The 22,062-nt window shown below is 44.5% G+C and overlaps 1 protein-coding gene across 2 annotated transcripts in view; it reads left to right on the top strand.

Annotated features, from left to right (window-relative positions):
* The window catches only part of PITRM1 (pitrilysin metallopeptidase 1), a 38,671-nt gene extending 17,474 nt beyond the window's left edge, over window positions 1-21,197 (top strand). For both annotated transcript variants that reach the window (XM_036280250.1, XM_036280259.1), the window contains exons 12-27: window positions 1,393-1,489; window positions 2,151-2,285; window positions 4,192-4,330; window positions 10,842-10,958; window positions 12,333-12,465; window positions 13,920-14,040; window positions 14,147-14,223; window positions 14,472-14,637; window positions 14,960-15,060; window positions 16,374-16,494; window positions 17,192-17,263; window positions 17,798-17,910; window positions 19,166-19,291; window positions 20,170-20,315; window positions 20,597-20,699; window positions 20,798-21,197. In XM_036280250.1, coding sequence (XP_036136143.1) covers window positions 1,393-1,489; window positions 2,151-2,285; window positions 4,192-4,330; window positions 10,842-10,958; window positions 12,333-12,465; window positions 13,920-14,040; window positions 14,147-14,223; window positions 14,472-14,637; window positions 14,960-15,060; window positions 16,374-16,494; window positions 17,192-17,263; window positions 17,798-17,910; window positions 19,166-19,291; window positions 20,170-20,315; window positions 20,597-20,699; window positions 20,798-20,891 — 1,861 coding nt within the window. In that variant the 3' untranslated portion in view covers window positions 20,892-21,197. The remainder of the gene's footprint in view (window positions 1-1,392; window positions 1,490-2,150; window positions 2,286-4,191; window positions 4,331-10,841; window positions 10,959-12,332; window positions 12,466-13,919; window positions 14,041-14,146; window positions 14,224-14,471; window positions 14,638-14,959; window positions 15,061-16,373; window positions 16,495-17,191; window positions 17,264-17,797; window positions 17,911-19,165; window positions 19,292-20,169; window positions 20,316-20,596; window positions 20,700-20,797) is intronic.
* The last annotated feature ends 865 nt before the right edge of the window (window positions 21,198-22,062 follow it).

Raw genomic sequence — 22,062 nt, 5'->3', positions numbered from 1 at the left:
CTTTACCCTTTCATCCTCCCTCAACCCACCTTTCCCTCTGGTCACCAGCACACTGTTATCTGTGTCTATGAGTTTAGTTTGTTCCTTCATTGCTTCTATTTCATATCCCACATGTGAGGGAAATCATAGGGTTCTCGTCCTTTTCCATCTGACTGACTTTGTTTAGCCGTGATCCTCTCAAGATCCTTACATGTCACAAATGGCAGTGTTTCATCTTTTCTTATGGCTGACCAGTAGTTCATTGTACCACATCTTTATCTAGTCAACCATCGAAGGACACTTCGGTTGTTTTCATGTCCTGGCTGTTGTGAATAATGTTGCAGTGAACATAGGGGTGTGTATATCCTTATGAATAAATGTTTTCATATTTTTCAGGTAGAGACCAAGAAGAGGGATTGCTGATATGGTAGCTCTATTCTTAAATTTTTGAGCAAACTCCAAGCTGTTTTCCTTGTGTCTGTACAAGAAATTTCCATTTCTTCCAACAGTACATGAGGGTTCCCTTTTCTCCATATCTTCTCTAACACTTGTTATTTCTTATCTTGATGATAGACATTCTGACAGGTGTGAGGAGGCATCTTATTGTGGTTTTCATTTGTATTTCCCTCATAGCTAGTGAAATTGAGCATTTTTTTAATGCCTGTTGGCTGTTTATCTTCTTGGGAAAAGTGTCTGAATAGGTGCTCTGCCTATTTTTTAATTGGATTGTTTGGGTTTTTGTGGAGTTGTGTGAGTTCTTGTCTGATCAGGTTCTCTACGCATTTTTTAATTGGATTGTTTGACTTTTTCTTTGTGGAGTTGTATTAATTCTTTATATATTTTGGACATTAGCCCTTTATCTTCAATAAAGGTATTGTTTGCAAATATCTTCTTTCAGTTGGTTGCCTTTTTGGTTTGTTTACGGTGTCTTACTGTACGGAAGCTTTTTAGTTTGATATGGTCCGTTTGTTTATGTTTGCTTTTACTTCCCTTGCCTTGGAGTCAAGTTAGTAAAATCGTCTCAGACCAAGGTCCATAAATTTAGTTACCTATGTTTTTTTCTATTTATTTTATTGTTTCAGGTCTTTATATATGTACATCTGTAATCCACTTTGAGATCATTGTTGTGTATGGTGTCAGATACCAGTCTAGTTTTATTTTTTTGCCTATGGCTGTCCAATTTTCCTAACACTATTTATTGAAGAGGCTTTTCTTTCTCTGTTGTTCTATGTGTGGCTCCTTTGTCAGAAATTAGTTGCCGTATACTTGTGGGTCTATTTTGGGGCTTTTGGTTCTGCTCCATTGGGCTGCATGTCTGTGTTTCTGCCCATGCCATGCTGTTTTGATTATTGCAGCTTTGTAGTAAAATGCATTTCTTTCTTTTCAACATCTCTGTTTTTAATATTTCTTTAGGAAAGGTTTTGAAGATGATCGAATTGAAGCTTTACTTCATAAAATTGAAATACAAATGAAGCATCAGTCTGTCAGCTTTGGACTCGCCCTCACATCTGTGTGTAATTTCTCAGCCATCTCTCTTTTTTTGTTACTTTTGGAATTAATGGTTCTTGAAAATACAGGATGTGGCAAAAGTAGGTTTACAGTTGTGAGTACATGAAACACAGTTTTTTTCCCTTGTATTTTTATTCATTGTGCTATTTTTCATATGAGCAACTCTAAGCCTATTTTTGCCCCACCCTGTATAGATTGCTATTCATAGCAACTTTCATTTGAACCTTGTAAGTTATGCTGTTTTGCATTTGATATAAAGTTTAAAAATAAACTTATTATTTTTAATTTGGCTTTATAATATTGTGTTTTTACTAGGTTACTCAGTTAGCTTTTTTGTATCTTATGTTTATATGTAAAATAGATTTTTACAGACCATTTTAAATGGGTAGGGATTTGTGATAACTGTTCATCTGTTGGTAATTAGATTTTTCTAAAAGTAGTATTTAAACCTGTGCTTTTTAAATTTTGTTAGAAACAAGAAGGTTTAAAATGAACTTTTTTTTCTTTTAATCAAAGAAACACTTAATTTTTATTATAAAAGTCATCTGTGGTATTTTTAAACATAGAAACAGATTTTAGTAAAATGTCCTGCCTTTGATGTTTCCCGAGCTAACGCGGAGTTCATCGTGTAATGTGCTCTGTGGATTTACATCCTGTTCCAGTACATAGCTTCCTGCTGGAATCACGACGGGGACCCTGTGGAGCTCCTGAAGCTGGGAAGTCAGGTGGCTCAGTTCAGACAGTGCCTTAAGGAAAACCCAAAGTTCTTGCAAGAAAAAGTGAAGCAGTATTTTAAGGTAAGAAAAATGGAGAATTTGAGTCTAATTTTTTATTTATTTATTTATAGAGAGAGAGAAAGGGAGAGGAAGAGAGTGATAGAAACATCAACGAGAGAGAACATTGATTGGCCGCCTCCTGCATGCCCCCCACTGGGGGTTTGGCCCACAACCTGGGCATGTGCCCTGACCAGGAGTTGGACTGGCGACTTCTTGGTGCATGGGTCAGTGCTCAACCAGCGAGCCACTCCAGCCAGGCTTGAGTCTGTAATTTTGAAGTAAAATTTTATAATGAAAGAAATGTTAGGAGTATAATCTACATTCTGTAAATCAATTTCTATTAATGATTAGGTAATGTGATTTCTTAATTATTAATTAAAAACTTCTCATATTAACTCAAAAACTTTGTTTTCCAGATTCAGGTGTGAGTTGGTTTTTTATGTGACTATCTTATGTTTTTTTTATATATGAGTATTTGTGAGTGTGTGTATTAACAAAATGTCTGCACCCTGGCTGGTGTGGCTCAGTTGGTGGGATGTCATCTAACGCATGGACAGGTTGCCAGTTTGATTGCCCTTCAGACCACATTGCCCAAGCAGTAGGAGGTCATGCAGGAGGCAGCCAATTAATGTTCCACTCTCACATTGATGTTTCTTTTTCTCTCTCCCCTTCTCTTCCTCTCTCTCTCTCTCTCTCTCTCTCTCTCTCTAAATATCAATAAAAATATATTTTTAAAACCCACATCTGCATATATTTTTGTTCTGTTTGTTGTTCTCATATACTATATGTTCGATTAAGTAACCTAAGTGTGTGAATATTATGGTCATTTTTTTTTTTTCATCCTCACCTGAGGACATTTTTCCATTTTTTGTACAGATAGAGTGGGAGGGAGAGAGAGGAAGAGAGAGAGAGAAACATCGACGTGAAAGGGACACATTGAGTGGCTGCCACCCGCACGACCAACCAGGGCCGGGGACAAACTGCAACCAAGGTACATGCCCTTAGCGGGAACCGAACCCGGGTCTCTCCGGACCGCAGGCCGACGCTCTAACCGCTGAGCCAAACCGGCCAGGGCTATTATGGTCATTTTTATAAAGGATTCTTTTGATGCATACTCCTTGTTTCTAGATTTCTGGGCATTTGTACTCAGTTTATGTTCCCTGGTCGATAGCTGTCAATATGGTAGAACTTCTAACAAGACCCTGACCATGGTGGGGTCTGTTGTGAAGGGTGACTGATGTACTCAATGCCATTGTTTTGGACGTGGGGCATGATTCCATCATTTGCGATGTTTCTAAGTTATTATAAGTTATTTTGCATAAAGTTTTTGTTGCACTAACTTTCCTACCTCTGTAGTATTACATGCACATGAGCATTTTGTGTGTGAGTGTTTTTAGTTGTTGAAATAAATAAGGGAAGCACATTAAGTCACCTCACATTTTTACATTAGGTCGACATCTATTTTATCCTCATAATTTAGAATATACTGAGTGAAGATTCAGCTATTGAGAGATTAATAGTACAGTGAAGACTAGATAAAAATTAAACTGGTTTCTATGTTGTCTTCAATTTAGAGTGAACTAAAAATCTTATATTAGAAAGTGCTATACAACCAAAGTGTAAAGAAAATGTTGAATAGTGATACATTTGTGGTTGCAACATTGTGACAATAGTCATGCTAATAATAGTAGTAACAGCATACATGAATTACATAGTTTCTACCTAGCAGGTATGACTAAGAATTTTATCTGGCTCCCATACTTTCTGCAAGACAGCCTTTGGGGTGAGTTCTGTTGTCCTCACTATTTGAAATGGAAAGTAAGACTCAGGACCAAGAGATCACATACAGAGAGAGGCTGGTTCAGTATGTTGAGATTTAATAACATCTTGTTTTAATTTGGCTTTTTGGTTGCTGTGGTTGTTGCAGAAGAATCAGCATAAGTTGACTTTATCAATGAAACCGGATGACAAGTATTCCGAGAAACAAGCACAAATGGAAATGGAAAAACTGAAGCAAAAGGTCAGCACTCTTTCCCTGGAAGACAAGCAGCAGATCTATGACAAAGGTCAGATGCTCAATTTCAATCTCAGCCATTCCTTAGCCTTTGCCAAACCCTAGTGAACTTCTTACTGAGGAAATAGTCGCAGGCGAGTCTTATTTCAACCAACAGATAGCTGTTGGGCACAGAGTTCTTCGTTGGGTGTGATGGGTTCAGCCCTGGTAGGATGAACACCGTTCTCAGAAAGTTCACTCTGTAGGTGGGTGAAAGGAGGGTGGAAATGAGGCAGCTTTAGCAGACGTGTTCATTTCACACATTTCATAAGTACTTCTGTTTATCAGGTGCTGTAACGTGCCACCAGCGTGTGTGTTGTGTTGCAGTGTGTAGGAAACTGCCCACCCAGCACTGGATGGTGTGAGCTGTGAGATCAGAGGAGGCAGGTCTCGTCTCAGTGATGAGGAAGGCCTGAGCTGTGGTGAAGCCACGCTCGGGTCTGTGTGGCGCGGGTGCAGTGAAGCAGAGTTGTAGAATTTCTGACAGCACTGAACATGCAGTTACTGGGAAGCCCAGTGGTCCCACTCTTGTTTACAGAGAAGAAATGTGTCCACACAAAACTGGAAACAACTCACATCTCCGCCACTGTGCTATGTCCACAAAATAAAATACTTCTCGGCCGTAAAGAGGAACAAAATATAGGTGGTGCACTCATTGCTGATGAATCTTAAAAGCTTTTGTTCTAAGGGAAATCAGCCAGACACAAAGAATACCTACTGAGTGAGTCTATTTATATGAAACCCTAGAAATGGCAAAAGGACAGTGACAGAAGGCAGGTGAGGCCAGAGTGTGGACAGGGAGTAGCCTGCAGGAAGCCAGGAGGGTACTTCCTGAGGTGTTGGAGATGTTCTATATCGTGGCATGGTGGGTCCATTGCTTTGCATGTGTCAGCATTTATTGAATTATATCTCTAAAATTGTGAATTTCAACATATGTAAATTATAAATACAGTTTTATTAAAATATACATATAGTATATATACAAATACAACCCCCCTCATTTTGATCAAGCTAAATTTGAGGTGATTTAATCTAGTAAAGGCAAAATTAGTGTCAACATGCAACCTGTTCTTTATCTCTGAATTCTTTAGACATACAGCCATTTTAGGTCTTACCATAAATTTAACATGCTAATTGAGTAATAAAGTTTTGTTTTATGAGTTAACAGGTTCCATCTTTTGTGTTTTGATGGTCTTTTTAACTGAGGTATATTTGACATATTAATCTTGGGTGTACAGTGTAATGATTTGCTATATGTATATATTGTGATGATCACCACAGTAAGTCTAGTTAGCATCTGCCACCACACAGTTTATACTTTTTTTTCCTTGTGATGAGAACTCTTAAGATTTTCTCAGTAACTTTAAAATATGCAATATAGTATTATTAACTATAGTCATCATGCTGTGCATTATTACATCCCATGACTGACTTATTTTATAACCAGAAGGTTGTACCTCTGACCCCTTTTACTCATTCCCCACCTCACCCCTGGCAACCACCAGTCTGTTCTCTGTATCTGTGAGCTTGGTTTTCTTTGTTTCTGTATTTTTGATTCCACATATAACTAAGATCCTATGGTATTTGTTTTGTTTTTCTCTAACTTATTTCCCTTAACATAATGCCCTCAATTCATTTGTGTTGTCACAAATGACCAGGTTTCTTTTTTTTAACGGGTAAATGATATTCCATTATGGGTATATACTACATTTTCATTAACAATTTTTAAAAATTATTTTTAAAATGTATTTTACAATTACAGTTGACATACAATACTATATTAGTTTCAGGTGTCCAACACAGTGGTTAGACATTTATATACCTGTCAAAGTGATCCTCCTATAAGTCTAGTACCCACCAGGCACCATATGTAGTTACTACAGTATTATTATTGAGTACATTCCCTATGTTGTACTTACATCCTGGTGACATTTTTTAAAATATCTTTTTGTTGACTTTTTAGAGAACGAGAGAGAGAGAGACATCGATCAGCCGCAACCCAGCAGGTGCCCCAACCAGGAATTGAACCAGGACCTCTCAGTCCATGGGGCCACGCTCAATCCACTGAGCCACACTGGCCAGGCCCAGTGACATTTTTATAATTGGCAGTTGGTACTTCTTAATTCCTTTCACCTTTTCCTTCCGTTGCCCCAATCTCCCTCTCATGTGGTGACTATCAAACTTTCTCTGCATCTATGAATTTTTTATTTTATTTCTTCACTTACTTTGCTTTAAATCCACATGTAAGTGAAATATGGTATTTATCTTTCTCTGACTTATTTCACTTAACATAATATCCTCTAGGTACATCCATGTTAATCACAATGGCACATTTCATTCTTTTATAGCCAAGTAATATTCTACTGAGTATATTTACCACATCTTTATCTGTTGGTCCATGGGTGGACACTTAGGTTCTTCCATATCTTGGCTGTTGTAAATAATGCTGCAGTGAACATAGGGGTGCATATATCTTTTTGAATTAGTGTTTTTATTTTCTTCAAAAGAATATCCATAAGTGAAATAGCTGAATCTTATTGTAGATCTGTTTTTGTTTTTTTTTTATCCTCACCCGAGGACATTTTGCATTTATCTTCAGCTAGTACAGGAGGGAGAGAGGGAGGAAGAGAGAGAGAAACATTGATGTGAGAGAGACACATCGAGTGGTTGCCACCCACACAACCCCAACCGGGGGCGGGGACAAACTGCAACCAAGGTACATGCCCTTAGTGGGAACCGAACCTGGGACTCTCTGGTCCGTGGGCCAATGCTCTAACCGCTGAGCAAAACTGGCCAGGGCTGTAGTTCTGTTTTTAATTTTTTTGAGGAACCTCTCTACTGTTTTCCATGGTGGCCGCACCAATTTATAGTCCCACTAACATTGCACAAGACATCCTCACCACCACTATTTTCTCTGTGTGTGTGTGTGTGTGTGTGTGTGTGTGTGTGTTTTAATAGTAACCATCCTAATGGATATAATGTGATATCTCATTGTGGTTGTAATTTGCAGTTCCCTGATGATTAGTGATCTGGAGCATCTTTTCATGTCTCTGTTGGCCACCTGTATGCCCTCGTTAGAAAAATGTCTCTTCAGGTCCTCTACCCATTTTTTAAATCAGATTGTTTTTTTCTATTGAATTTTATGAATTCTTTATATATTTTAGATGTAAAACCCTTAACAGATACATGATTTGCGAACATTTTCTCCCATTCCATAGGTTGCTTTTTCATTTAACAGGTGGTTTCTTCTGCTGCGCAGAAGGTTTAGTTTAATGGAGTCCCACCCATCTTCCATTGTTGTTGGGTTTTGGTTGTTTTGTTTTCTGTTGCTATAGAAGATTGTTTTTAAATTAAATTTTCAGTGGAGCCTGGAAACCTGTTTGAAAACTGAAGCATTTTTTTCCCATTAGAAATAATGTAAGTTGAATTAATTTTGTTCCAGACCCCCAAATGATTCTCTTTTTGAACTTTTTTATATACAGTACATGTCTAGTGTACAGTTTAATCTATAAATAAACACTTTAAAGACAAAAAGGACATGAAATATAAATGAAAATTTAACAAAAAGGAAATAAAACATACAGTAATAAGTGAAAATTTAATAATCAGCAGCAACAAAAACAAAAAAATAGTCGCAGCATAATTTCCTGAGACGTTAACAGTGGTCAACTCACTGGAGCATCCTCTCCTTTATCACCTGGGATACGCGTGACTGATCACACAGGTATTGGCCTGACAGCCTTGTCAGGTTGAGAAGCGAATTGTTCAAAATGGGAACTTCCGAGAACTGAGGTTTGACTGCAGTCTGGTAACATTGGTTAATAACATTATACAAATTTCAGGTGTACGCCTTTATCATTTGACATCTGTGTACTCTATGCTATGTGTGCTCACTACCAAATGTCTAGTTTCCATTTGTTACAATATGTTTGACCTTTTACACCACTTTGACCTATCCCCACCCCACTTCCCCTGGTAACCACCATCCTGTTGTTTGTGTCTATGAGTGTCTTTTTGGGGTGTGGGGTTGTTTTTTGTTAGTTTGTTTCTTATTTTATAGTCCACATATGAGTGAAATCATATGGTTTTTGGTTTTCTTTGTCTGACTTTTTTTGCTTAGCATTATATTCTCCAGATACATCCATGCTGTTGTGATGGCAATTAAATCGGTGAAGCCACTATGGAAAACAGTATGGAGGTTCCTTAAAGGATTAAGACTAGATCTGTCATGTAATCCAGAAGTTTGTCCTCTGGGCATTTACGAAGAAAATGAAAACACGAATTTGTAAAGACATACACCCCTTTATTGACTGCAGCATTATTTACAATAGCCAAGATATGGAAACATCCATCTTCCATTTGTACTTAAGGCCAATTGTACGGGAGATAATTCCATGCCTAAGCAACAGAACAGACATTCCCTGAGTGACCAGATTCCTAGCCTGTCCATGGAGGTGTGTGCTGTTTTGAGGAAACAGTTAGTTACTCCAGCCCACACCCATGTGTGAGTGATTGGGGGCCTGTATTACAAAAATGCTTTTGGTTTACAGATCACTGCAGAGTTCATTAAGTAGGACACAGTGCTAGTGCATTTTGTGGTTATTTCATCTCAGTAAGTCTTACGTATATACTTCAGCGTGAGAAATCAAAGTCCAGTCTAAACATAAGCATCAAGGTAAAAGGGGAATTGGAAATTGTCTAATTAAAATCTCTAAATAATCTTAAGTTTGGGGTGTCTTTGTAATGTATTAAGTGCTCGGAAGGGCCATAGCCCCTGCCATCGGGAGGGAGTTCAACTGGCAGAGGATGAGACCATGTCCGAGGTTTCTGGGCTGTGCATTCAGAAAGGAGCAGTGGGTGTTTCAGAAGATGGAGGGGTGTCCCCTTGAAGTATTACCAGGACTGGACAGGCAAAGAGACATTCAGACCAAATGCACAGAATTAAGAGTACGTCTGAGGGACAAGGGTTGGGAGACTTGGTTGTTGGGGTAGGGGGTGACAAACCAAGTGAGGAGGGCCTTGGACCTCCAAGAGGTCTGAGTGAGGTGCGTGGAGCCCTGTCTGCCTGTGCCATGGGGCGAGCTGGGGAAGGAGCCGCAGAGAGGAGGTGGGTCAGCCTGTGCTTGGTCTTGGGACCCAACCCCAACAGAGCCTGTAACATGCTGCCCAGAAACCTTCCTCTGTCTCAGGGGCCAGTTTTGTGGTCACTGGCTCTGGGGGAACTTCAGGGAGGCGGACACCAGGGGATCAGTTATCTTATGAAATGATACACTTCTGTGTTTGACAGGACTTTACATTGTGCGGTCTTTTCACACAGCTCTGTCCTTGGCCATACATGGAGCTGTTTGGATCCCTCCCCTGATGGGGTGGTTCTGTGTAGACTCTGGAAAGAAGAGCCTCTCCAGTCCGTCCCATCAGTTCAGTAGAAGGCAGGCCCAGAATGTGTTTTATTGATTGATTGATTTTTTATGATTTTATTGATTTTCGAGAGAGAGAGAAACCCTGATGAGAGAGAAACATTGACTGACTGCCTCCTGCACGCCCCCTGCTGGGCATTGAGCCCGCAACCCAGGCGTGAGTGCTGACCAGAATCAAACTGGCGACCTCTCAGTGCATGGGACTGACGCCCAACCAACTGAGCCACACCAGCCAGGGCCAGAACAAGTGTTTTTAAGCATGTTTATAATTTGGGCAATGTATGTGGTTGTCCAAGCATTTTGCTAAAGTTAGTGAACTTGAAATAAGAATAAAGTACAAGCATTACTAAATTTCAATCCAAAAGAAATAGTTTGAAAGTTCTAAAAATGAGTTCTGTCAATCTCGATTTAGTATAAAACCTGAGAGGCAGGAACTGCCTGAGCTGAGTCCTGTCCCCACCAGCACAATCGTTCCTTTAGATCAGCGATTTTCAACCCGTGTGCCGTCGCGTACTAGTGTGCAGAAAGAATTTGGAAACATTCAGTACCTGACTATTTAATCGGGACACTGACCCCTTTTCCCTTAGCTTGTCAAATAAAAAAATGACAACAGCCAACACAACAATAGCTGTCCGGTATGAATGAATCAAAATGTATACCTATTTTTTAAATGTTTTTTTTTATTTTTAGAGAGAGAGAAACATCAATTGGCTGTCTCTTGCACGACCAGGAATCGACCCAGCGACCTCTCTCAGTGTACAGGTCGATGCTTAACCACTGAGCCAATACCAGCCGGGCAAAATTATACCTATTTTTTGTCAGATGAGCAACAAACACATTTTTTGACATGCTGCAGAATTTTAATAATTAGTTTATATGTACCATGAGATGAAAAAGGTTGAAAGTCACTGCTTAGATCGTTGAGCGTGAGGATTAGGAGAGAGCCCTGCTGAGCAGGGCCCGCGCTCCTGCGTCCGGCTGCTTGCGAGTGGCAGAGCTCGGCCCCAGCACTCGGCATGGGTGGGAGGGCATGACAGAGGAGAGGAGTTACACGAGACCTTTCAATTATCGTCCTAATGTTCATCCTCCCCCATATTTTCCCCCTAGGTTTAGAATTACAGACTCAGCAAAGCAAAGCTCAGGATGCCTCTTGTCTGCCGGCGCTAAAGGTGTCAGACATTGAACCCAGAATTCCGTTCACCGAGCTGGCGGTGACCCTGGCAGGTCAGTGTGATCTCTTGCAGGCTGGTGCTCGGGCCCATGGGTGAAGTCACAGGAGTAGAACTGGGTGTGCTTGTTTGTCATAAACCATGGGACTGCTCCTATGACTTTCTAGTCCTGCTCTTGATGTTCGCGTAGCTGGTGCTACCTCTCAGTGACTAGAGACGTCTCTGCTCACTGAAGGCCTGTCCTTTCCTCCCAGTGGGTGTGGCGGGGCTCTGTGACCCTCTCTTCTGGAGGCAGGAGAGTCTAAGAGATGCCTCGGCTGCACTGGGCACCCTTTGGGGCCCTGCCACCCACGCGCTCTCCAGCTCAGCTGGCCACCAGGAGAGGTGGCAGCATGTGGAGGGACTGGACATGCCACACAGCACTTGTATCAAGGCATGGAGAACCAAAGGGAGTCGAAGGTCCCTGGCATCGCGAGTTTCCTCCTGGAGTTTCCTTCCTAGTTTGTCACTCTGGCTTCTGGTTGGAAGCTCAGGAGGCGTCTCTGGAACAATGTCCTCTGTCAGGGTGGGTGTGCAGCTTCTGCGTGGTGTGACTTGACCTCACTGCCGTGTCCAGAGGGAATTCTGATGGCAGCCTTGCACTTTGACTCATCTCCTCTAGGGAAGGAGTGGAGAGCATGTTTGAGCATGACGTTGACTTCTGCAAAGCGTGTGCCACTTGTCTTTTGTTTATACTGGGGCCAGTCCTGTTGACCACGTCTGAGTTATGTGTCATGTGTGTGCACATGCAAAGGAGATCCTGTCTTCTGGAAGGCGGGTTCATATCCCACCGATCTAATCCCCCAACAGTTTGGCTTTATCAGTGAAGGTCACTCAGTGATTATTGCAGAATTAGAGGGGACAGGTCAGTCATCGGTGACGGATGCCAGGGATCCCTGTGTGCCAGGGATGTAAACACAACAGAGCACGCCCCCCGGGGGACTTGGGACCATGGAAGCCATGGGTGCCGGGGCTTCACGCGGGGGCCATCAGGGCCTGGGGAGGGACTTGTTAGGGAGGATGAGTGGCTTTGGGCCGGTGGGCAGGGTCAGTGTTGCAGGGCGATAGAATCCACTCTGAGTAGAGGTGCACAGAGCCCAGCGGGGACTGGCCTGACTGCCAGGCAGGCCCAGGACCTGGACCACTCCTCTCCCGGCTCCTCAGAAAGCAAGGAGTCCTTCAGTGTTGAAGATGGCCTAAATGTTACCATCATGGAGTACAACAGGGAAACTTGTCTAAATGACAGAAAGTGAATAGGATCTCTTTGCCAATATAAATTTTAAACCTCCACCCTCGAAAAGCACTACTGTTTAAGAACCATTGAACAATGATTACATGATTAAAATTGTACTAGAGAAAAGTTGAGAGTTAAAGGCCTCTGTTCCTGCAGCTGGCGATGTCCCCGTCCAGTACTGCGCCCAGCCCACCAATGGCGTGGTCTACTTCCGGGCCTTCTCCAGCCTGAACACCCTGCCCGAGGAGCTGCGGCCCTATGTGCCGCTCTTCTGCAGCGTCCTCACCAAGTAAGACACGCTTGCCCGACTCGGCGCACTGCTGTGTTTCATTGGCCGGTATTCCCTGTGCGTTTGTTTTGTTTTAATGAATCCATTATCACTTTCAGTGAATCATTTTGTTTTTCAAATTCCATAGCATTGTTACAGTATATAAAGGGTACTATATTTATTGAGACTTTCCTTAATGAAAATCTTATTTCCTTACTAAAATATAGTACATTAAACATGTATAAACCTTGGGTATAAGTAATATTTATAAGATATCTACCTCAGCAACTGAGCTCTTTAAGATTGTGAAAGGAAGGATGGTTTTGCATAGAAATGTAAGTGATTAAATCTGCCGGGGCCTGGGGTAGCCTTCAGAGGATCACTGGCTCTGTGATCCTGTCATCCTGGGTGAGCAGGTGTCTGAGCAGATTCGAGAGTACAGGCGAGGTCCTGTGCCCTGTTCCTCTGCTGGGCTGCAGAGGCCGAGGGTGGCGAGCTGAGTGGGAGGTGATCTAATTGTCAGCTGGGTTCCCTGCTCCCTTCCTGGAGCACAGAGGCTTCGCAGGGAACTCCCCGCGGCAAGGGGGCTGCGCCCGTGTGCTGTGCGTGCAGGAGCTGGGTGTGCCGGAGCGCCCCAGCCTGCTGAGTGCCGGCCACGTGAGAAATGCCTAGACCTTCCCTGGGCCCAGGGTCACTGGTTCAGTTCCCAGTCAGGGGAGCGTACCTTGGTTGCAGATTCCATCCCCAGCCCTGGTCTGGGTCGTGCGGGAGGTAACCGATCGAGTGGACATGTCAGTATGTCAGTGTTTCTCTTTCTCCCTCTCTCCCTCCCTCTTTCCACTCTATCTAAAAAATACCCTGGAGTGAGGATTAACAACAAAAAAAAAGAGAGAGAGAGAAATACTTTTGACCTTAGAGAGTTCTCTGCCCTTTTATAAATTGCGGCTCCCACTGCTTGTCCTTTTATGGCTGTGGTCGTTTTCGAAACACCTCACACTGTCTCTGGGCTTAAATTACTTCTCTCACTAGGAGCAGCAGTTAGAATGTTCCACCAAAAGCAGCATCAGTGTTGAGATGACTTCAGCTTTTCTTAAAAATGCAAAAAGGCTTAGTTTTTAGATTCTACCCCCAGCACTACCAAATATTTGAGCAGATAGTCTGTGTCTGATGATTTGGAAGAAAGGAGTGGGGAAGGCACTTTAAACATTTGAAAGCCTAGCACTGGGGAAGCAGTTCAGCAGTTTACTTTGAGTCTGGACAGCGGCCACCTACGTGTCTGGTGGTCTGGACGGTGCTGAGTGAGCCCCTGCACAGGAGACCCTGGTCCCTCCTGGGGAGGGGGCCCGTGATGACAGCCTGCGGTGTGTGTTTGAGGGGTGCGGTTCTTGCAGGATGTGGTTCTTGGATTGAGTTGAGCTCGTAATTCAAGTGGGACAGAGACCAAGTTGGTGATTTGGGATCTCTGCTGTTCCCAGGCTGGGCTGTGGCGTCCTGGACTACCGGGAGCAGGCTCAGCAGATGGAACTGAAGACAGGTGGGATGACCGTGTCTCCCCACGTGCTCCCCGACGACTCGCACCTGGACACCTACGAGCAGGTGGTATTTATTTCTCTCTCACAGGGTATTCAAAAGTTCATTTCTCTGGTGTCTGTTTTCTTTTAAATTATTCATAGTTAATTTCTTCTTTCCTTTCCTGATTTAGGGTGTCTTTTTTTCATCTTTCTGCCTCGATAGAAACCTACCAGACATGATGCACCTGTGGGCTGAAATATTTAACAGGTAGCTTGATTAGCAGAGATGTTAATCCAGGGGCCTCATCACTGACCTGGTCTGAAGTGCGCTAAGGGGAGGAGGTTTTACTCTCTGGTGGGTTGATTTCAGAGCCTAATTTTACTTCCAATTCCTATGGACATGTAAAATTTCTGAGGATGTGTACATCTGAAAACTTACACTTGGTACATTCTTCATGCTATTGAAGGGGGTCTGCGGGGGCTCCAGAAACTCAGTATACTTTTCTTTGTCTGTAGCCCGTGCTTTGAAGAAGAAGAACACTTCAAAGTGTTGGTGAAGATGACCGCTCAAGAGCTGTCCAACGGGATCCCGGACTCGGGCCACCTGTATGCATCCATCCGAGCGAGCAGGACCCTGACGCCTGCGGGCGACCTGCAGGAGACCTTCAATGGGATGGATCAGGTGACAGGCTGAGGGGACATTGGTTATTCTGGGTTAGCCAGATCTTTCAGAGTTGCTAAAATTCTCTGGTACTAATTGTTCATATCTCAGAAAAGCTAACTCTCTAACTGACTAAATTCAAGGAGAACTGTCTTCCTCTTTCTTCCCCTATTCCCAGCCCTCCTCAAGGCAGGCAGGTGTGTTTCACACGCAGCAGAGTCATGGTCCCCATATCAGGGATGTCCGGTTTCCAGACTGGGGAGGGGTATCTGGTCCCCCTCTGCCCCAGGGGCTCCCTGCTCTGCTTGGGGCTCCTGGGTCTATGTGTTTTTCTTTGGCGTAGGTGAGGTTGATGAAGAGAATCGCAGAAATGACAGACATCAGACCCATCCTGAGAAAGCTCCCACGCATCAAGAAGTATTTACTAAATGCTGACAATATGAGGTAGGGGCTCATGGTTTGTATTTGAGTAAACATCTTTACGCTTCATCCAGTTTCTTTAGTGTAGTGTGGAGATGCCCTTCACGTGAAGTTGTATTTACATAAACGTACCTGTAATTCAGAAAGAACCCTTGGTGTAGGTTCCAGAATTGATTCTAGACTTCAGGTGTTCTAATTAAATCATTTCCTATGGGGAAATTTCATCCTAGGACTGTGAGGTGGGTTTATTGCAAATATTTTGTTGTATTGCTCCTAAAATTAAGCAGCAGATATTCTGTGAACAAGCCCTCAGTGAGACCCAGTACGGTTAGCTTGCTCAAGACCAGAGTAAAAATGCAAAGTTCTTGGGAGAATAATTATTATACAGTAGTTTGCGGAGAACACCTAGCAGCGCAGCCGTCCAGACAGCTGGCCTTAAGCGCTCAGGTTTGTGAGTGTGGACAGACTGTAAAGATGATTGGCAGTGTTGTATTATCAGTGACTCGGATTTAGGTAGCTTGTAGCTCTACATGGACAGTCCCTGAACCTTCCCTGTCAGTTTCTGGGAGTCACCAGGGGGTTCCCCGATCATCTGGGTGGCAGGAGGGGAACCCTAAGGTTGGTGCTGGGCTTTGACCTGGGCAGAACTGACTGCCAGTCTGAGCACTGATACTGGTACCCATAGTGTCGTAGGCAACTTAACCACTTGGACCTTCTGTTTCTTCCTCCATGAAGCACTGCTTTGCAGCTTTATGGCAAAGAAGAGTAAGTGCAGTGCATTCAGTATAAAGCCTGGAATATAGTTAATATTACTGTAATGGTACTTAATTTAACTGAAATAAATTCAGGGTTTAGGGCCAAAAGAAGAAAAACACTTGTCAATTTACTGTATAGTTCAAGTAACTCTTAAAGTATTTTCTGTGATTTGTAGAATTTGGAAGAGTTATATAATAGTATTTGTTGAGAAAATTGGTGGCAACTTCTAATTTCTTACCTTAGTGACCAATTTAGATCTTCAGACTGTTGATTTATCTTCTAGACAGGAATTTATCTTCTAGACAGGAATTTATTTTCTAGACAGGAATTAAGTGTGAAGGTGTTGGCAGACGTGTGTCTTCAGAACAATCGAGTCAGAAACACTCGTAACTCATTGAAAGATAGCACAGGCTTTCTGATTCTTGAAAGCACTGTGGTGAATTATGTACTGTTATTTCCATATTTGGCTACTGTTTCTTTTTAATATTTTTGAGCATTACTTTATACAAAAACAATATGATACTGTTTATTGCTGTCACACTAGGTATAGTCAGGTTTCTGTGCATCCGTGATTTTTACAGATGTGCAGTGAACGCGGCCCCGCAGCAGCTGTCCCAGGCGGAGCGGGCGGTAGGAGACTTCCTTAGAAACCTCGGGCGAAGTAAGAAGGAGCGGAAGCCGGTGCGCCCTCACGTGGTGGAGGTGAGAGCCCTGCCAGGCGGGCCGGTCACAGACGGTCCTGTGTGCGGGTGTCCCCATTGCTGACGAGACCAGGTCCAGGAGGGTTGGGTGCAGCCCAGTGCTGACCCAATTAGGAGTTCAGACCTTCCAATTTGGCTTTTGACCCTGTGATCATATTGTCACTGGAGCCCTGTGGCATCTAGTCTCCTGATGAGGAAGGACCCTGGGGTTTGGGATATACTCTTGTAGGAACAGCCAAAAACAGTGACCTGAGGAAGCTGGTCTCTCTGCTGTTGGAGAGGCTTTTCCCTGACGCAGTAACATGGTATGTCTGTAGAATAGTCACAGGGATTAATTTACAAAGTGGGTTTGATCTCGCTCACCAGGATCCATAGAGAAGCCTTACTTCTCACACAGAAGGTGGACAGTTTGTGTATTCTGCAGAGGGCCGACTTCTTTCTCCTTTGTACGTCCATGTGACCCTTGTCCCTGAGGACCTGCCTCCTGCCCTCTCAGAGCCCCACCTGTTAGGGGAACCATGTGGAAGGGGCGGTGCCTAAGCTCCCAGACTGTCTGAAAATCCAGAAGGAAATTCTACATGTAGTTAAAACATTGTCATTTAAAACAAGTAAATGTGATATTAGCTCTATGAATTTTCTGGAATGTATCTTCTTAGCTATTTCAAGAATTTTTCTCCTTTCTCTTGGAAACATTTCAGAAACCTGTACCTAACGGCTCTGGGGGAAGCACACATGTTAGTGGCTCCCAAGTCATCAGGAAGCTGATCACAGTAAGTGAACATAGCCCCTGTCATTTCAGAACCTGCCGACCCAGCTAGCCCCTAGGAGAGGCTGCGGCCCGTCTAGGCTGCAGTCAGTAGGACCAGGGAGTCTCTCTCTTGCCCCAGTGCCCATGAAGACCTTTGTCCCTCCATGTGGTCTCATCACTGTGCCTCTGCTTTAACGTAACTGCCGAATCGGTATTCATTCACTTCCGGTTGGGCAGTGTTGTCCCTACCACTCACTCAGCACTGGGGATCAGCGCATTCAGTTTGATTCATCACAGAGAGAGCAACTAACCATGTTCCTGGACAAAAATGGGAAGAAAAAGAAAGCTAGTACAGTCAGTGACTAATGGAAATGATGCAGAATGAACTATTTATTTCATTGAAGTTGTGTGGCGTGACGTGAACATCAGTGCCTTGCTCTCAGATGTGAGACTGTGGCTGTTGATGACCAGGGGAGCAGTCCAGGTGGCACCTGCACGAGATGCACCTGCGGGCCACCTCACCATGACGCAGCCTGACCTGGCCTTCCCTCCACAGGAACCCACTTTCAAGCCTTGCCAGATGAAGACGCACTTCCTGCTTCCTTTCCCCGTGAACTATGTCGGCGAATGTGTCAGAACTGCCCCCTACACCGACCCTGACCATGCCAGGTACAAACGATGCAGGCGTGAAAACCAAGACTCTAAGGAAGGACACAGGGTGGCTGGAGAGAGGAGGGTCAGCGAGGGACGAGTCGTGGTGGGTCCATAGACCTCAGAAACCTGAGGCTGCCACTGGGTTCCAGGAAAAGTCCATGTAGGAAAGGTAGTCACAGTGTATGCTCTGTGTTTTAGTCATAGTTTATGTCCACATTTGTAGGAAAGACATACTCTGTAGGCTAGGCCATTGGGGTAGGGATGTGTGTTTTGACGAACAGAAAAGTGGATTAAAACATGAAAATGTTAGAAAAGGTATCTGTGGGTAGTGGAATTACTGACATATTTTGCATTTTGTTATAATTTTCCAAAGGTGAATATGTAGTCTGGCTGGTGTGGCTTAGTGGTTGAGCGTTGACCCATGCACCAAGAGGTCACTGGTTCAATTCCCAGTCAGGGTACATGCCCAGGTTGTGGGTCTGATCCCCAGTGGGGAGCATGCGGGAGGCAGCTAGTTGATATTCTCTCTCATCAGTGTTTCTATCTCTTTCTCCTTCTCCCTTCCTCTCTCTCTAAAATCAATAAAGGAAAAAAATAAATAAAAAGAAAAAAACTTATTAAAAAAACAAACAAAAGTGAATGTATATTCATTAGGTAACAAAGAAAAACACATGGAGGATAAGCCCCAGTCCCTGTGTGGAGAAAAGAGCCCGTCTGCCTTGGGCCCTGGGCCGGGCTCCCCCATCTTCAGGAACATGCGCACTCCTCCTCCCTTCAGCTTCTCACCTGGCTGTCACCCGCACGGAGCAGAGCAGGCCTGTTCCTCAAGCAGGTGGCGGCCTCACTGGGTGTGGCCCTGCTCCCTGTCCTGAAGATGCTTTCTAGAACCATCCTTTCCTTTCCCAGGCATCAGCTGTTGGCATTCATGATGGAACTTAGTGGGAATGTATAGAACACACGCACACTCCAAGTGAAATCTTAGGGAAGACACCTGTGGAAAGCTAGTCAAAAGCTTTCCACTTGCAAATACACATGCTGATGTGGGGATTTAAGTTGCGGCTGCAGATTTAAGATGCTCCCCGTGTATGGTAAGAGGTGGAGAGCGTAAAGTGGGTGGGAAGGTTGTTCCTTCCCACCCGTCCTCCAAGCCACTGCTTCATTTTCCTTCTTCACTTCATTATGCACTTGATATTCTTTTAAATTACTTTTTAGTATATATGACACTTCCCTGCCAGCCGTTTCTAACCTGCACTTTAATCATTTATTTTAGTCTTAAGATCCTGGCACGTTTGATGACGGCTAAGTTCTTGCACACAGAGATCCGAGAGAAAGGTGGCGCTTACGGCGGAGGCGCCAAGCTCAGTCACAGTGGGATATTCACCTTCTACTCGTACAGGTGAGCTGTCCTCTGGCCGTCGTATGTGGACACCGCGTCGTATCACCGACAGGCATCTCTGTCACACCTCGTACGTCGGCGTGAATGTGAGAAAGTGTTCGCTGGCACTTAACCACACCCAGCACGGTCCTTTCCGTTTAGGGACAGCAGGAGAGAGCAGGAAACTGCCGTGAGTGACAAGCATATTTCAGCAGAGGGCGACCTGAGCTTTCCTGCTGATGTCATTGTGTTGCTGGGCTCCAGACTGCTTTTGCCCTTTTAATTTTCTGTGGCCCTCTGCCTGAAGACACATTTTCTAATATTCTAAGGACAGGACAAAGGCAGATTGCTTCTGCCTCTGAAGCATTTGTTTGCTCCTGACTGCTACAAATTCTGAACACTTTCTGGTGCCGGTGCTGGGAGCTGCAGGCCAAAAACACCGTCCGAGCCCACCCCGCACACCTGGCAGCCCACTCAGTGCTGTGTCTAGTGTGTGAACAAAGGCCTCGGCAGCTCTTTCCACTTACACAGTGGAGGCCTTCAAAACTGGCCCAGATACGGGTGCTTTTCAGCTATTCATAGTGCTGCCTTTGGAAGTAAGAGTTTTCATTTAACCTTTCTTAGCGTTTCTCCACGAGTCTTTTATTCAGTCTGCTTTTCTTCACAAGGAAGCCACAGTGGGTGCATAAAATAACCTCAGGGTGAGGCGGGGTGAACAGGGAGGGACTGGGTCAGATGGCCTCTGGGCCAGGTTTATATTTCAAGTACTGATTTTTGGACTGAGCATCAAAATGGAGCCATTAACAACTATAAAGTGTTGAAGCTGTGAAGTCAGCACGTGATCGTGGCTTATGTTTCCATTGTAAACATGTGAGTAGCTAACTCTTTGGGTCTCCCAGGGATCCACGTTCAACAGAAACATTCCAGTCTTTTGCGAAGGCCGTCGACTGGGCCAAGTCTGGGAAATTCTCACAGCAGGACATTGATGAGGCCAAGCTCTCCGTGTTCTCTGCGGTGGACGCTCCTGTGGCTCCTTCCGACAAAGGTATTTGGAGTAAAAAGCACCTTGATGAATGGTATGACCATCTCACCCCACCTCCCCTCTGTGATACACCGCTGTGCACCTTGAGAGGGAGCATCCATTATCCCAGAGCCTCAGTGAGCTGTACATGCCCTGGTCAGTGTGACGGGAGTGGGGCAGAGGCCGTCCTGACGTGCTCTTCCCTCTCCATCCTCTTCCCCCGAGGGCGCTGGGTCAGGGTCAGCCCCCGAAGCAGCCACCCATGCTGCTCCTGCCAGCTTCCCAGTCACCTGTGTTCCTTGCAGGGCTGGACCACTTCCTGTACGGCCTGTCAGATGAGCTGAAGCAGGCTCACAGGGAGCAGCTCTTCGCTGTCCACCGCGAAGGTCTCGTTGACGTGAGCAACAAGTGAGTGCAGCCCTGTGGTCAGAACTGTTCGGGGCCGTGACCCTGAGGGTGCCTGCCGAGGAACCGTCCTGACCCCCCACCCACTCCTGCCTTTCCAGGTACCTCGGTGTTGGGAGGAGCACTCACGGGCTGGCTCTGCTGGGACCAGAGAACACGAAAATCGCCAAGGACCCGTCCTGGATAATCAGATGACGAGTGGCTCCGGCTGTGCTCAGGGTCTGGCTGACAGGTCACAGACCCTGCAGGAGTGAGCTGAGCCAGATTTTACTGGAAAGGTTAGGAAAGTGGTGGTTTCCTGAATATCTCGATCATTTATCAGTCTTGAATTATTGCCAAAGGTACACCTGTCATGTCAGACCCAAAGTCTTAAAAGGGGAAATTGAAATAATCATGCGTTACATGCCGGAGGTGCACAATTATTGTAAGACTTTCTAGTAATGATAGAGATGCTTATTTTACTTATTAATCCTAGAACCTGTATTTAAATATTTAAAATAAAAGGCAACTCTGACCTACCTGTGTGTCAGTAATTTCAAATGATAGTTTGCCAAGTAGTTCTTTTACTAAAAAATGAATGAGTGAAATGGATAAAAGAACAAAGGTATTCCAGCATTTGCCTTGATCTATAAAAAAGGACGGTCACACCAAGGACCTGGGGAAGATTCTGAACGGATGCACCACCCAAAGTGCAGGGCAACCTGATGGGATCCCTTCTGAGAACTGGTGTGTTCAGGGCTAAGTAGCATGGATTTGTTCCTATTTTGTCTTTACTGAAGGGCTCTGTCTCATCTGTTCCGCACTTTACGTTTTTCAGACAGAAAGTACACTTCTTGGTGCTAGCCCTTCCTTCAGCACGTGACCCTCAGTCCTGCACACGGCCCGCAGAGCTCCTGCTGCGCGGCGGGCGCTGCGTGTTCATGGGGGTCTGGGGCCACCTGCAGCAAGCAGCTCGATCAGCACCATTTTCCAACAGCTCCGATGACCGTTAGCGTTTTTAAGCAACTCATTACTTTTTAGTTGTGGTTTGTACATTTAGATATACTGCTATCACACACTTAGTACACTACAGCATAGTGTAAACATAACTTTTATATGCGCTGAGAAACCCAGAATTTGTGTGACTTGTTTTATTGGGACCCTCGCTCTATTGTGGTGGTCTTCCCGTGTTTCTCATCATCTGCCGTCTATGCGCGACTCCCTCCCCCGTGGCTGGGGGACAGGCTGGTTCCTCCCAGACCGGAGAGAAGAGGCAGGAATGCATTTCACTCCAGACACTGTCACACGGCCCCCGTTCCTCAGCGCACAGTAGGACCCAGGTGTAGTGTGGGAGCGCACCTTGGTCTCAATGCGCACGTTCGTGGTG

The sequence above is a fragment of the Molossus molossus genome, unplaced genomic scaffold (assembly GCF_014108415.1).
Source record: "Molossus molossus isolate mMolMol1 unplaced genomic scaffold, mMolMol1.p scaffold_m16_p_1, whole genome shotgun sequence".
In the NCBI taxonomy this organism is placed as follows: domain Eukaryota; kingdom Metazoa; phylum Chordata; class Mammalia; order Chiroptera; family Molossidae; genus Molossus; species Molossus molossus.
The sequence above is the reverse complement of the archived record's forward strand: the minus strand, read 5'-3'. Positions and strand labels throughout refer to the sequence as shown.